Consider the following 14896-nt stretch of genomic DNA (forward strand, 5'->3'; position numbering starts at 1 on the left):
CTGAGCTCTTCCTGAAAACACAAGAAATGCACAACTACAACTTAATGCAGAGCACTTCAGCATGGAAACAGAAAATCTAAAAATCACTGCTTTCCCAGACTTGACTCAAGTCTGCCTTATGTGAAAACAGGTTAATTATTAATGTCAATATAAAGAGGTGTTATGTACTGATTGAAAAAAGCATAACTAAAGAAAAAAATACAATGAACAAAGCAAAGCACTGCTTAAAATGGGACACTGTGCAGATTAACATTTCTGGTCATCAAAGGATGAACCTGTATACACCAAATACAACAGTAGGAGAGCATTTCAAAGGACCAAGCCCTAAATAAACACTGTACTAGAGGACTTAAAATGGAAGATATCTCTCTCTTTTAATGGAAAACATATTGTTAAAAAGAATTAAATTCAACAAAATTTAGCACATGACAAGTATAAACTCATCTAACAGGATATTATTAAACAAAAACCAGTTTTGGTATCTTTATATTAGACCCTGTTTTTCACTGCAGCAGAGTTCAATGCCCATTGGGTAATACAAAACCAACACGTCAATTACAATAATTTACAAATTTTGGAAGTTACCAGCTTCTACATCCCAAAAAGAGAAAGAAAACCAAGAAAAAAACCCAAACAACCTGAAAGATGACATAGGCTACAAGCAAGTTGTCTGAAGTCAGTATGAAAATATACTGTTGGAAAATATGCAGAACCTGTTACGCTTGACCAAGACAGATTTTCATTTCTTATTTCAGACCCCACACTTTGTCAGGTCAGCATGCCTGACAGCTCATAATTTGTTTCAAGGTGCCTTGAAAGAGGTCTGTGATGTTATCAACAGAGTAGAAGAGATTACTTTAAACCCTTAAGGCTTAGCACTGACTTCTACTTTCTTTTTAACCAATCTCAACTATATTAGCTTCCTAATGCTCCCCAGCCCCCATTTAAAGCCACACTAGAACAAATCACAAAAAAAAATGTCATAAAGGACTGCTGGAGGTCAAATAGAATCTCCATCTCAGAGCAGGTCCATCTCCCAGCCGTAGACCATGGCAGCCTTGGCTGTGTCTGAAAAGCTGAATCTATTAAACCTCCAAGGATGGAGATGCCACAGCCTCTCTGAATAGGGAAGGCTGAAACACTGTATATGATGATGCACAGGCATGAGAAGGAAGGCAGAAAATGCTCTCTTTATGGATTAACTTGGTGCACCAGGTGAGATTTGCAAAGTGTATCCCCTGAATATGAAGCTTTATAAGCCAGCGCAGAATCCCTATAGGCTGCTACAGAAAGGACCCTACCAGTTCATTTTACTGCTCCTTGGTGGTTACAGGCCATCTTGCACTGAAATACAAATGCCCCTCATGGTATCACACAAACAAGTCAACTTTAGGAATGAAACAGAATTTTGAAATAGGCATTTTTCAGTGGTGTTCTTTAACACACAATCTGTTAAACTCTCCACATTTGGGAAAAGATATGTTCTACCTTAAAGAAGTTTGCAGAGACACCCAGTGAAAATATGAGCTACTCTTCATATTTTTTCTGGATTTAGGGGGCACAGTTTTTAGAATCACTAATCACGATCTGAAAATTCTTTCAAAACACAGTTTTAATGGTCAATGAGGTAAGAAAAAAGAGTACTACTACAATTTATTTAGAAATTATACTAAAAAAAACCCACAGGCCTTAAAAAGCATTTCATAAAACTTTTTTCCATACTGGTTTCTTTGTTAACACATTTTAATCCTCTTACTGTAAACCTTACCTTGTGAAAACTTGCACAGAAACCAAACAGAGAAAATCAATCCACATTATCTGAACACAATAGCAGCAGAAGCTGCTACCAGTTAAGAGATCTGCAAGTTACTTACAAAAACTAGGGCAATTATGAAAATATCCTAGTGCTCAATAAAACACTGCCAAATTCCCCCCAAGCACAATGCTAGGAATAAAAGGAAATAAAAAAGGAGTAAAACTTAAAACCAAAAAATCATTCTATCTTTTAAAAATACCTGGCACACTAATCTTCAGTACTGTGTACAGTTTTAAGCTTTATTTTAAAAAGGAAACTAAACTATTAGGATTAGGGAAAAAAATCAAATTGATGGAATGATCACTGATACATTATCATTTCCGTATGAAGAAATCTTCAATAAACTAAGGTTTTTCAGACAGAAATGGCTACATAGCAATTCTTTTTCCTAAACAAAAGTTGTCCTGCAGGCCAGTTTTATAGCCTCTAATCACCTCCTCTAAATTAGTGCCAGTGTTCTGCTGCCAGTTTAGTTTTGCCTGACAGCTTGTATCCTCCAGAAACTGCCGGCTGATTCACTTGCCAATTTGCTAGCTTGCTCACTGCAGTTTTGCCACTTGATTTATCTGTCTGCTGATTCTGCCATGTTTCCTCAATCACAGAAGCAGTCTCCTCACTTCCTGGTGTACACAAGCCTCTTGTATCTGTCTCCCTGACTTATCCAAATTTCCACTCCTCCTCTACCTCTCTGAATTACTCTGTAGGGCAACAAACTCATATCTCAGCCTCTCACCTGGAATAATACCTGGAACACACAGTAAAGAAAGAAGTTCTTTATTTTTTTTTCCTTTTCTCTTTGATATCATAGCTCCTCTCGTGCCCTCCAAATCCATCCTCTTGACAGTGAATCCTTCTCTACACTCCAGTCTTTATAAGGAGGCTTAGTCTTAAATATTTCTAAACCAAAAATTCTTCCTGTTTCACAGGCTGGTTTTACCAACTTTAAAGAATTGGCATGGTTACAGAGCTAGAAGTACACTCAGTGAACCAGGCCTTTGTCCAACAAAGTTAACAGGAAAAGCATGGATTTCACGGGAACAAGAATCAGCTCACTCTGTAGGTAACAACAAGTGGTGTAATCTTTTTTTTTTTCAGCTTTTAGTTCACATCTTCCCCTGTATGGTTTGTTTCCATCTATCTAGATGGGGAAAACTATATTTGACAAAAAACTCTTGTATTAATGAAAAGTATTTTTTTCAAGGGAATCCAGCTTTGGTTTCCTTTTTATTTCATGTCTTAATGACTCCATAGCAGATGACCTGAACTACTACTAACTGTATAGAAATCTACAGCAAAAACATTTTTAAAAATTCTTAACTATTAAGAAATATGACAACTCGTTTTAGAGTTAGAGTTATTGCACTTGCATTCTCATTTAAAACCAGAAACTAATTTCTGAGTGTTGGGGTTTTAGGAGCTCTCCTGTTTTTTTTTTTTTCTGTTAAAGGAATTTTCCCCATACTTGCTGCTAGGGGGACAAATGGCTGGGTATATAAGAAAAACAAAAGAGCTGGCTACGGAATGGGGCGCATCTGGCTACTCTTTTGTTTCATCTGGGTGTGTGGGCAGTCGGTCTCCAGCACTTGGACAGAGAGGGAGGCTGCTTTCTTCGGCTGCTTTTTTTTTTTCCTTCTGCTGCAGAAGCCTCGGGATCCCCAGCCCGCCTTCCCTGCCCCGCTGGGAGCCGGGCTGTGGCCGCCCTGCCCCGCCGCTGCTTCGCGCCTTCGCTGCGCTGTAGCCGTGCTCACCCTGCCTGCCCAGACCTCCGGGGGGTTCCCCGTTTGGATACATCTCGTCTGCCACCCGGGATTTGTGCTCGTCCCTGCCGTTCCAGCCTGCTGTTCCCGAGGGTCTGGCAGACACCGGGATCGGCTGCCCAGGGGTTTGTGAAGCCTTTGTCCCATCCCTTCCCGGGATCCCAGGGCACCGGTGCCGCGTGCTCCGGAGCGCCCCCTGCAGCCGCGGGGGAACCATCGCACCTGCCCTGCTCACCGGGAGCCGCCAGCGCCCCTGCCGGCTGCGAGCGGAACTGCACCCGAGGGGAAAGGGCCCGACAGCCGAGAAGGCTGGCACTGGGTTTGTGATTGTTCGCTGTTACTGCCAGAGTTATTGCTGCTTGTTTGACTGGTTATACACATATAGATATATAATAGCAAAGAACTGTTATTCCTATTTCCCACATCTTTGCCTAAAAGCCCCTTGATTTCAAAATTATAATAACTCGGAGGGAAGGGGGTTGCATCTGCCATTCCAAGGGAGGCTCCTGCCTTCCTTAGCAGACACCTGTCTTTCAAACCAAGACACTGAGTTAAGACACATTTTACTGAGGATGTAATTTTATCGTAGAACCTTCCATATTTGAAACAGTGAATGAGGAAAACAAGACCCTAAATTAGGCTTTGAAAAGAAGTAAATTTGCAAGCCTCCAGACAGATACGACAAAGAAAAAAACTAGCTTTTTCCCCTCCCTCATATACACTTCAGGTACTTCATGAAAACCAGGCATATAAAATGAGGAGGCCCACATGTTTTTTACTAAATTTGAGTAATCACAGAACAGAACATTTTTAATACCCCAGTGTTTATCAATGGGAACAATTTTCTGTAGCCACTATTATTCCCAATTACTAGTGATTTTCTACTTGCACCCTATTACACCCTTCACTTGTTAATTGCCTTCTTTTATTATGGTACAGGAATATGTTGCTTGTTAAAACACAGCATGCTGAGTTAAATAATAGTGACTGCAGCTGTCCTCATCTTTAATATAAAGGAAGATAGAAGTGCCCTGGAAATAGAATGAAATATTAACAGTTCTGGCCTCATGCCAGGACTGGGTTTGGTTTTAAAGTCTACTCTGTTTTGAACAGAATCTGGCATACTCTTGGGCTTCTTTGCAATCTTCCAGAACTTGGTAACTCCAGCCCTAGTAAATAAGACCAATTAGAAAATTGTCCTTACACAGTGCCTGCCTCCCAGGCAAGGTGTACCCATGGACTGAAACAAACAATCTGGAACATCAGCATCTGGAACACCAGCCCTCAATTGCACAGCATCTTCACACCACAGCTGTGAATACAAATACTGAAAATATTCATGTTGCACATTTGGACTGAACTTATACCTAAAGAGGTTTAAATTAAGATACAACCAGCTAGAAGGCAACAGTGTCTTAAACCAGCCCGTGTCTGTACAGAAGACAGCACTTTGCTCTGTTCCTCTGTTACAGCTAAATTATTTAGCTTAAGACACTGGAAAAGCAACAGCCTTTTTCTCCCTAGGACTTCTAAACAAGAACCTGGGAGAGTGATATATTCAGATTGCCCAGGCTTGGAAACAAGCATAAGCCTGTCATTGCAAAGACTCATTGTTAGCTTCTGATAATAGACATTAGAGATAACAAATCCAAGATGCTCTCAATTCAGCTCTGAAACGGCAACCAGAGAGGAAGACAGCAATCTAGGAGAGGGGCTGTGCTTAAACACCTGCCATATGAATCAGGGTTCCAGAAATCAGCATGGAAGTGTCTGCCTGCCCTACATACGACAGTAAGTGCCTTAGTACCTGTCTGCACAGCACCCACCAGCCAGGCCCAGGCTTGCTTTGCTCATGATCCAAGCCAGGTCAGACCCAGGCTGGCTCCGAGGCAGAGGACATGCAGCTAGGCTGGAATGCTGCAGTGTCTAAAGTAAAACACTCCTCGTCCCTTGCCTTAGCATTACTTGTTTACCTGGTCCTACACACAACTGTACTTCACACTGGGCTTGTGTCCACCTGCAGAACCAGCAGAGCCCTGAGGTGCCCAGAAACAACCCTGCAGCCCTTCTGCCACAGCACTGGCTCTGCAGCAGTAGAATAACTGACTTGACAATGGAAGTGAGATTAATGGCCAAGAGAACTCAGTTAGAGAGTCCAAGAGGAAATAAACTAATTACTCTCTCTGGATCACAGTTCTAGGATACTTTTAAATGAAATTAAGCACATATTAATGTTCTTCAGGGTCAGATATTCTTACAGCTGCTAATTCTGTTCTGCATATGATGTATTTTTTTCCTGGCGGGCTCAATCAGCTGTACTGAGCAACATTAATACTGTTCTGTATCCTGAAATTAATAGAATATGAAGTGAAAACATAGTTCTTTATTTTTAAAGACAGGTTCTGATAGAACTCACTAAAAATAATTTGGTTTTAAAACAGACTAAATTAGGGATTAAAAAATTTCATGGAAGTAAGATGCTAAATGAAACATTTTAGGGGTCATTTTGAACTAAGTGTACTTGCTCAAAAAATATTTAAGTCTCAGCTTTTGAGTTTTGTCCATCATTTTGTTTGAAGAAGGCAAAAACACCTGTAGAAGCTACATTCTGCATTCTTACCAATGAAAAAACAGCCATTTATTTCTGAAAAAACTTTTCTATAGAAATGTCTAAATTGTTCCCAGAAGAAAACAAGGAGAGTCATGCTGGTTTGGGCTAATAATCAATTTAATGAAAGCTGTTGACAGGGAGAGCATGTGCATGAGCAATTAATTCTATCTTGTCTTACCAGGGTGCTATTGGCATTGTCAAAACAAAAGATTTAATGGCATGGGTTTCACATGCTGCTCAAAATACAAAGAATTTGAAGACCAAGAGAGTAAAGGAGCTTGCCAATTTTGTTATGTACATCTAAATGAAAAAGTTTTAAAACTGATTACGTGAAGACATTACCTAAGGACAAGGCATGATCCTAGCATTATTCTCACCAGCAAATTTAAACATTTTGAGTCAAATTCCTGAAATATTTTTTTTAAATTCTGAAAAATAAGGCTAAATCCATATGCAGTAATTTTCTGAGCAATAGTTTAGTGTTTACTCTTATGTCTGATGAAACTGTCAGATAGGACCAGATTTATTACCATTTTCCATAAAATGACATAGGAACTGGTTTTCTAGATCTATTATTAAGTTCTTATTCCCTTTGATTTATGCCATCCTGATGTTGTCCAATGCTAATTTTAAGTTAGCTTGCAGGTCACAATCTTTAATAGTATGTGGATTGCATCTGGCAAATTACTTTTATTATTACATATGATTTCATTTGCATAGGATCTATTTTCTCTGACACAATCTTAATGTAATTTCTTTAGAAATTGAGTAATTACTATACATAGGTACTACAAAAATCTGTACCTAACTAGGAGAGTTCAATAATACTTCAGTGTTTCCTAAAGCAGTGATGTCCCTGTAGGTCCTGATGACCTTGCAGTCCTTCAAGGAAACTCTACTATGAAAGTGTATTCATGGATCAAGCAGTGCTTATTACCTATTACTTTAGTAAGTCACTCATAACTCTATCACACTAAACTTTTCAAGTCATTCAGAATAATCAGTGACTCAGAATAAACAATCTCTGACTGACCAAGAACCCTTTGGTATCACTGGAGTCTTTTGCAGTTAGTCAGGTGGCCTTTGGAACAGATCCACTCTCTCCTGATTGTTGACAAAGCGATGGTTGTAGGAAAACAACAGTTTCAAAGGTTACAAACTGTCCTGGTGCACAGTAAGTATGGGATTAAGGAGACATGACTGTGATGAATATTAATGTCTGCAGAAAGGGAAGGGAATTTGATATTATCTGCACTATAAATTTATATATAAGCCAATATGGAACAGCAATAAAATGAAAGAACTTCAATCAATCATCCTTACCGATTCAATGCAAAAGCATAATGAAACTTAATATTGTGTTGATCAGCCAGATCACAGGTAGGAAGCATTTCTAGTGTTTCTACCAGCTTCACCATAGCATCATAATCCTGGGACAAAATTATAAAAAGATAAAAAAGATTGAAGTAGAATAAACTAAAAGCAGAAGAAAGCATCACTGAACTAAAATGTATCACGATCACTAGACAGTTTCTCAGGTGACTGTTCCTAAAAGAGTCAGAGAAACATCCACGAAGGGTACATAGGAATAAACAGGGATTTTGTCTATCCATGTCAGTGCTTGCCTCTTCCTCACCACAATGCCTAAACTACTGAATCCCTGTAGCCAGTTTGATCACTAACACTCCCAGCACCAGAAGAAGAGGTGATGAGTCTGGCTCTTTCAGGCCTTATTAACGTCTTCTGACAAATGACACTTCACCAGGTCACCATGGACTTGAGCAGAGCCGCCTCTGAAGTACATCAGCCACTTGTACATTCATTTTGGTTTCTCATGGGTAACCCACATCTACAGGGTCGAAGAGGCCAGTTTACTGACATCTCAAAAGGCTTCACGTTACTTCATCTCATGTTACTCATGTTTTGAGATGAGTACATTTCTCAAGGGACACCTTTCACGATCACCAGAGCAGACGTTGGATGAATGAAGTTGGATGAAGTGCTGCAGGAAAATATGCATTTCATAATGGAAAGTTGGGTAATGAAGGATGATGTGGTCACCCATTGCTCTCACAACCCATTTATACACAAGAAATAACCAACTTAGCTCCTGATGGGAAAAAAAGTTCTATAGAATGGTTGAACTTATATTTGAAAATGGATGTTAAACACACAGACTGTCAATTTGGAAAGACAGCACACAGGCTGTGTTTTAGCAAAAGCAGAACTTACTTTAAAAAATAAAACCAAGAAAAAAGGTGCAGTTATATTTTAAAATAAAATTAATGTTTTGTTGAATTATAGTTCTCGATTTGGGCATCTCTAGCCAATACAATGGTCATAACAAATACATTTTCTTCATTTCTAAACATATCTAACTTTATGGGGGGAGGGATGAAAAGTAGGGGAGGGCATGGCAAGCATCTTGATTCAGTGGGGATTTTCACCTTTTCTCTTTTTAAGAAAGTTAAAAATTACTAAAAACAAAGGGAGAGACCTCGGGAAGTCACCTAATCTGTGTCTCTTGTTCACAGGCAAAAGGAGTAAGAGTCTCTATCCCCTTAAACTGCCCAACAGACAAGTCAAACTCTTAAACAATGTAACAATTGTACCCATTTAGTGTTAGCTTTGAATCACTGCTTAACAAACAATGAAGTACAGGAGAACAAACAAGAGCCAAAATTGCATAGTAAAATAATCCACTTTAGTCTTCAAGCACACACCTGAATATCTCTGTAAGAAAGAAGCAGGTTTATGACAATGTCAGAAGTCAGCACTTCAGTATTATCCATACGAAGCTTAATCCTGGCCAGCTCCTTCGCCAGTTCATCTCCTTGGTACTTCTCTCTAGCTTTTCTAATGTCATTTAGCAGTGTTTCTTTATAATAGGCACTAAAGAAATAAAAGATAAACATAGGGGAAGAAGACTGTTAGATATTTCTTATGAAACATGGCTATATTTCTAATAAAAAGTACCATTTCCTCAGCGTGAGGTAAACATCAAATGTTTCCATATTTTTCAATAACTACTTAGAAATATTCCACCCTGCCCCACCTCAGACTGTAGGGCTATGGATCAATATGTTTATTATCAGGATCGTGAGGCAGTTTTACCAACATAAGAAAACTGGAGGATTTCTTTACCCCATTAGTGACCCTGACAGATGTGGTACTTTGTATCATAAAGAAGACAGCATCTGGGATAATAAAATCACGCAGAGAAGAAACACCAGCATGATGTAAAGAGGAGATATATTACTTTATCATGAAAGTTGGAAGGAGACTTTCAAACACAGAAACTAAAACAAAAAAAAGCCAACAAAAGCTGATTTAGTTGCAATCTCTTTGATGAACATAATACATAATGTGGGCAGGATCTATGCAAAAGCCTCCAATAAGTGCATCTTATTTACACTAACATCGGTGCACAATCCAACATCAGCGCTTTTGTAAATTGAAAAATAATATCTATATTGCCAGTATGACAAGTTTGAATGGCCTGAACCAGCTACCTAGGGATAAATTTATCCTGGAGAAGGTTATGGAGTCTGTAGTTTGAGAGTCAGCAGGTGTCACCTGACAATACTGCATACAATCCCTTTCTTGTTTACAAATGAGTCTTTCAAAGTATTAAGCCTTGTTTAGTATAAGTCCTACACACAGCAAAGAAAATTAAGTTCTCTGTCTCATTCACATTATCATCAAAGCAGCAAGGTCACAGTAAGCACCACTGGCAAGCACAGCCCCATACAGTGCAAGCACAGAAATGAGGCTGAGAAGCAGGCGTGGACTATAAGGGGGAATCAAGACCACCCAATACCCCCAAAGACCTCCAACCCTTTTCCAGAAAGATCTACAAGAACAGACTGCATGTAACTAATCTGCATAGAAAGTGAGAAACTGATCTCCAGGGCGGGGAAAACTTATCTATAAAAAGGTACCCCAAAAAATTCCAGGGTGCTTGCTCTGCATATGCATCCCAGGACCATGGAAACCCCAGCTGGATTGACACTGGAGCCAGGATGGGTGATCTCTTTCTTTCCTCCTCTTTGACCCTTTTTAATTCATCTCTCTCTTTCTCTCTTCCCTTTCACCCTAGCCCTTTATTCAAAACCCTCTGCTGTGCCTTATACTAGGTGGTCAGGGACTAAAACACCAATTTCCATGCCAAGTGTGCAGTTTACTAATAAACCTTTGCAAACTTTTGCAGACCCTTTGACTTTTGTCATTCCTTTCAACTGTGAGCATCGAGGAATCTCTTCCCCTTCAGGGTAAGATGTCACAGCAGGGTCATCCATGGGATTGCAAGGATGGGACCACAAAATAGAAGTAGTTTTTTAGGCAAGCTTTTCACTTGGGTGGGATGGCAATGGGGAAACAAAGAAATCTGAGGGCCCTCAGTGCAACCTCATGCTACAGATACTAGAAAAATTAAAAACCAGCAGCTTGGTCTGAGTGTTTTGCAGAAATATACACAAAACAGGACTAGATGCAGAGTACAGCATGAGCAACTGAAAAAGACAGACCTCCTTCTCCAGCCCCAATTCCCAAAACTCCAACAGTCCCTTGCAGAAATGGCTAAGCAGTGTCATGTTTTTATTTATATCAGAATATTTAAAAATAAAATCAAACCATGAAAATTACAATTGATTGCCTACTGCTGTTTTGGTTTTTTTTGGCTTTTTTTTTTTTTTTTTGGATGACAGAAAAGGACAGTGTTTGGCTTTGAGCTCTATGAAGAATCTATGAGGTTAGCTCCCATTACAACCTTATGCACTGTAATTTAAACTTAAGCACTTTATCTTACCCACGGACTGCCTTTGCTTTCTGGAAAGTATCTATAAATCATATTTTAGCATAACATGGTTAGTTAGCTGCAACAGCTGCAGGACAGGAATGCAAAAAGCAGTAGAGTTAGCAGCTTCTTTTAACACTATATTAAGTGCAGTTAAAAATAAAAAATCAAAAATCAATGCTACTAGAAATTCTGCATCTCCTTTTTTCATTATATCAAAAAGAGACTATCAAAGGCTCTGGAACTGTATCTGTTGTAACATTACCATGATGTAACATGGACATCCTTGAGAAGGCTGAGAAACTTGTCCACCAGTGGGACACAAAGTGGCCCCAGGATATTGTCCCAGCTGGGCTGCATGTACTCAGACGCTCTTCGTTGGGCATCACTTTCACAGCAAAAGTAGTCAGCACAAGGTGTGACAATGTATGGAATAAAATAATAATTGCCACTTGAAGCCTAAAATTAAAACAATCACAGTTTAGAAAACAAGTGAAAGTGTAAATATACTTGTGTATACACAGAATCTTTTGCTGACAGAAAAAACACCTGGAGTAGTGTATGAAATTTTAGTGCACTGTTTAACACAAGATTTGCAAGCATTAAATTCAAGGAAATTTGTGTGGAAGAGTTACAAATATTACCAAAGCTGATGAATAAGGCTCCAGGTCTGTTAAGTGACAATACAACAAAACTGTTCAATTTTTCCTTTTAATGTAATGCACAGACCCTAGTAGGGTCTGACAGTTACCAGCTAATGTTCTGTTCACAGATTTTTGGGGTCAGAGATGTACTTGCATCCTCTAGGCTCACCCTGTGCTTTGAAAGATATGATGCAGAGCTTCACACAATGAGAGAAATATAAAAACACAGACACTGGAAGGACTTTATAGAGATGTTTAATCCAGAGAAGCCTACAAAACATCTCCTGCATGCTACCATCAAAAATTTAACCAACCAAACCTCAAAACTTTGAAATGTTTTGTAATAGATGTAGGACTTGTAACACAAAACTTTAGAAGCAAAGCCCAAAAAACCTTAATATGCCACATAAAATGTGTGAATACAGTCAAGGTGCTGAAATTGGTGAGGACACAAGAAACGCCCTTCAGAGCCCAAAATCAGCAAGTACAGAGTTTTCAGCTCCTGATCAAGGCCCCAGAAACCACACCTCTATGATGTTTTCCACAGCTGGGAGAAGCAGCTGCATCCCATTCTAGCTATGACAATTCTCTGGTGAACTTTATATTTGAGAGTAAGTAGATGGGAACACTGAGGCATAGGTCAATATGATATATCTGCCATGATCAACTACCACTACGCTGGAGATATCATGGCACTGAACATCTACAGCAAAATCGTACCTTTCATTGTTTCATCTAAGCATACAGAAAAGCCGTAGCCATTTATGGTCACCTTGAACAATGGGAGAATGCTGAGATAATGAAAAGAATGGATATGAAGATGGCACATTTTTGAATTAATTAATAAACTAGACAGGAGAAGCAGATTGTTCACAGGAATTTAAAAATGTAGGGCATGCAGCTACTAAAACTACAGACAAAAAGTCTGTATCACTACATTGTGTTGCTGATTCGAGTTTGTGAGGATTAAGAATTTAAAACCATTTCTAAAGGATAAAGACCATCACATTCCTTCCTTCCCAACCGTAAATTACATTATCCCTGTTATAACAATATAATTATCTGCTAGATTGTGATCTTGACTTCCCAATAAAAAAGTCAGAAAAACTTTATCCCAAGCTACCAATATGTCAGCACAATTTTGTCTCAGCTTTATTCAAATAAACAGTAAGTTCACTGCAATACAAAAGCTGCTTGTGTATAAACTCTATTCTTGAACCTGTAACAGCAAAGTAGCTCTTCCTGCAATGAAAAAAGCCCATCCAATTTGAAAGGGTGATATATCTTGAGATGCAAAGAGCTGCAGTTATCTACTGAAAAAGCAATGAAATTTTCAGAAAAAATTAAAATGCACGTGTGAAACACTCTATTAATCTTATCCTCAAGCACTGTATTCTTATCCAGCCAACGCATCATCTACTTGACTTTGAGTTCGTTTCCTTTTGCATAGTGAAATCTATGCAACTAAACCCTCCTGTCTTCTAGCTTCTTCTGTCCAATATTTACATATAATAAACTATAAAAACCTTTCATATAGACTGTGCGACCTAAAAAAGGCTTTCTTATCTTCATTATGTAAAAAAACAGTCCACCTATTTTTCTTATGCTAACAAGAATTAGAGATGGCTGAAAGTATCACCTTTGCTTCTTCTGATCTTCTATTCAGGATGCTGGTCTCTGATACCAAAAGCTAATAATTTTGAAAATTACTGTCTTGTGATACAACAACTATTGCCTTTTTAACATCATGAATAAATGGCTTAGGTATATATGAAGTAACGTATACAGCAACTCTACCTGCATAAAATCTATAAATTATGACTTATTTAATTGTAGTAGAATAATAACTTCATAGCTTATCAAGACTGTATGATGAGTTGGTTAATTTCAGAATTAGAAGCTAAGGTATATTAATTGTCTGGTTTCAGGAAATTTTAAGTTAAAAATTACAGCCAGGCAGACTAAAAAACCTTCAAGACTCTGAATACTCATCTGCCAGCCAATAATGTATGTCAGCGCTGAAACTTTTGTATTTAAGCACAACATTTTAAAATCTACCACAAGACAAGCCACAAGTTTAAGAACATAAAAAATACCCCAGAAGATAATTACAAATAAGTTGAAAGAGGTACCTGTTCTTCAAGTGAAATGATTACAGTAATTAAGCAGAAAGCCATGCCTTTGCTGAGAGGTTGAAAGAGTGAGGCCCACATAGGCCATTTTTAGGCCCTGGGCAAGCCAGGACAAATGTAGAGTGATTTTTGTCTTAAAATACCTTCAAAATATTTTTTTTAATGCAGCTAAAAATAAACTGTTGATCTTAACATAAACAGGTTTTTTTATTGTACTGCTAAAGTTATTCTGGTGCAACTGTCACTTTGTGACAGAGATGCTACACTCAAATTAAAGGTGGGTTTTTTCCCAGATAAATAACATTGAGTAAAAATCTCTTCATTTTCAGAGAGGGAATTATGCCTGCCTAGCTAATAGTAAAATTATTTTACTTGAGCCCTGCTATTAACTTTGCCACTCATTCAAGTATCAGGAGTGCTTACCCCACCTTACTAAGCAGTTAGAAGGAAAACACAGAAGGTAACAGAAAATGAACTGCATTCATTCCAAGAATGAATAAGCTCCTGAATTTTCAGGGAGCTTAACTCACTGCTGTCTTAAGTATTAGGGTTTTCACTGTTGTTTTCTGTGACATCACATTCCTATCCGTCTTGCCATACAGGCATGTACTGGATTTGCATGGCTGGGTTTTGGTAGTGGGAGGGCCTGGGGGGTGGCTTCTGTGAGAAGCTGCTGGAAACTTCCTCCATGTCCAGCAAAGCCAATGGCAGCCAGCTCCAAGAGAGACGTGCTGCTGGCCAAGGCTGGGCCAGTTAGAAATGATGGTAACTCCTCTGTGACAACAGATTTGAGAAGAACGAAAAAGTTATTGCATAGGTGTAAGTGCGGTCAGAGAAGAGTGGGCTGAGAATATATGAGGAACAACTCTGCAGACACCAAGGTCAGTGCAGAAGGAGGGGCAGGAGGTGCTCCAGATGTTGGAGCTGAGATTCCCCTGCAGCCTGTGGTAAAGACCATGGTGAGGCAGCTGTGCCCCTGCAGCCCATGGGGATCCACAGGGATGCAGAGATCCACCTGCAGCCCATGGGGATCCACAGGGATGCAGAGATCCACCTGCAGCCCATGGAGGAGTCCCACACTGAACAGGTGGATGCCTGAGAGGAGGCACACCCCATTTGAATCCTGTGCTGGTGCAGGCTC

At 39.2% G+C, this 14896-nt stretch overlaps 1 protein-coding gene across 1 annotated transcript in view; it reads right to left on the reverse strand.

The window, feature by feature from the left end:
* Nucleotides 1-14896, reverse strand: part of MAP3K15 (mitogen-activated protein kinase kinase kinase 15) — an 85230-nt gene that overhangs the window by 34356 nt on the left and 35978 nt on the right. The window contains exons 4-6 of the mRNA XM_048287284.1: nt 11245-11438; nt 8908-9076; nt 7508-7614 (exon numbers count right to left, since the gene is read on the reverse strand). Of these exons, the coding sequence (XP_048143241.1) occupies nt 7508-7614; nt 8908-9076; nt 11245-11438 (470 nt within the window). The remainder of the gene's footprint in view (nt 1-7507; nt 7615-8907; nt 9077-11244; nt 11439-14896) is intronic.

The sequence above is a fragment of the Corvus hawaiiensis genome, chromosome 2, assembly GCF_020740725.1.
Source record: "Corvus hawaiiensis isolate bCorHaw1 chromosome 2, bCorHaw1.pri.cur, whole genome shotgun sequence".
Lineage (NCBI taxonomy): Eukaryota > Metazoa > Chordata > Aves > Passeriformes > Corvidae > Corvus > Corvus hawaiiensis.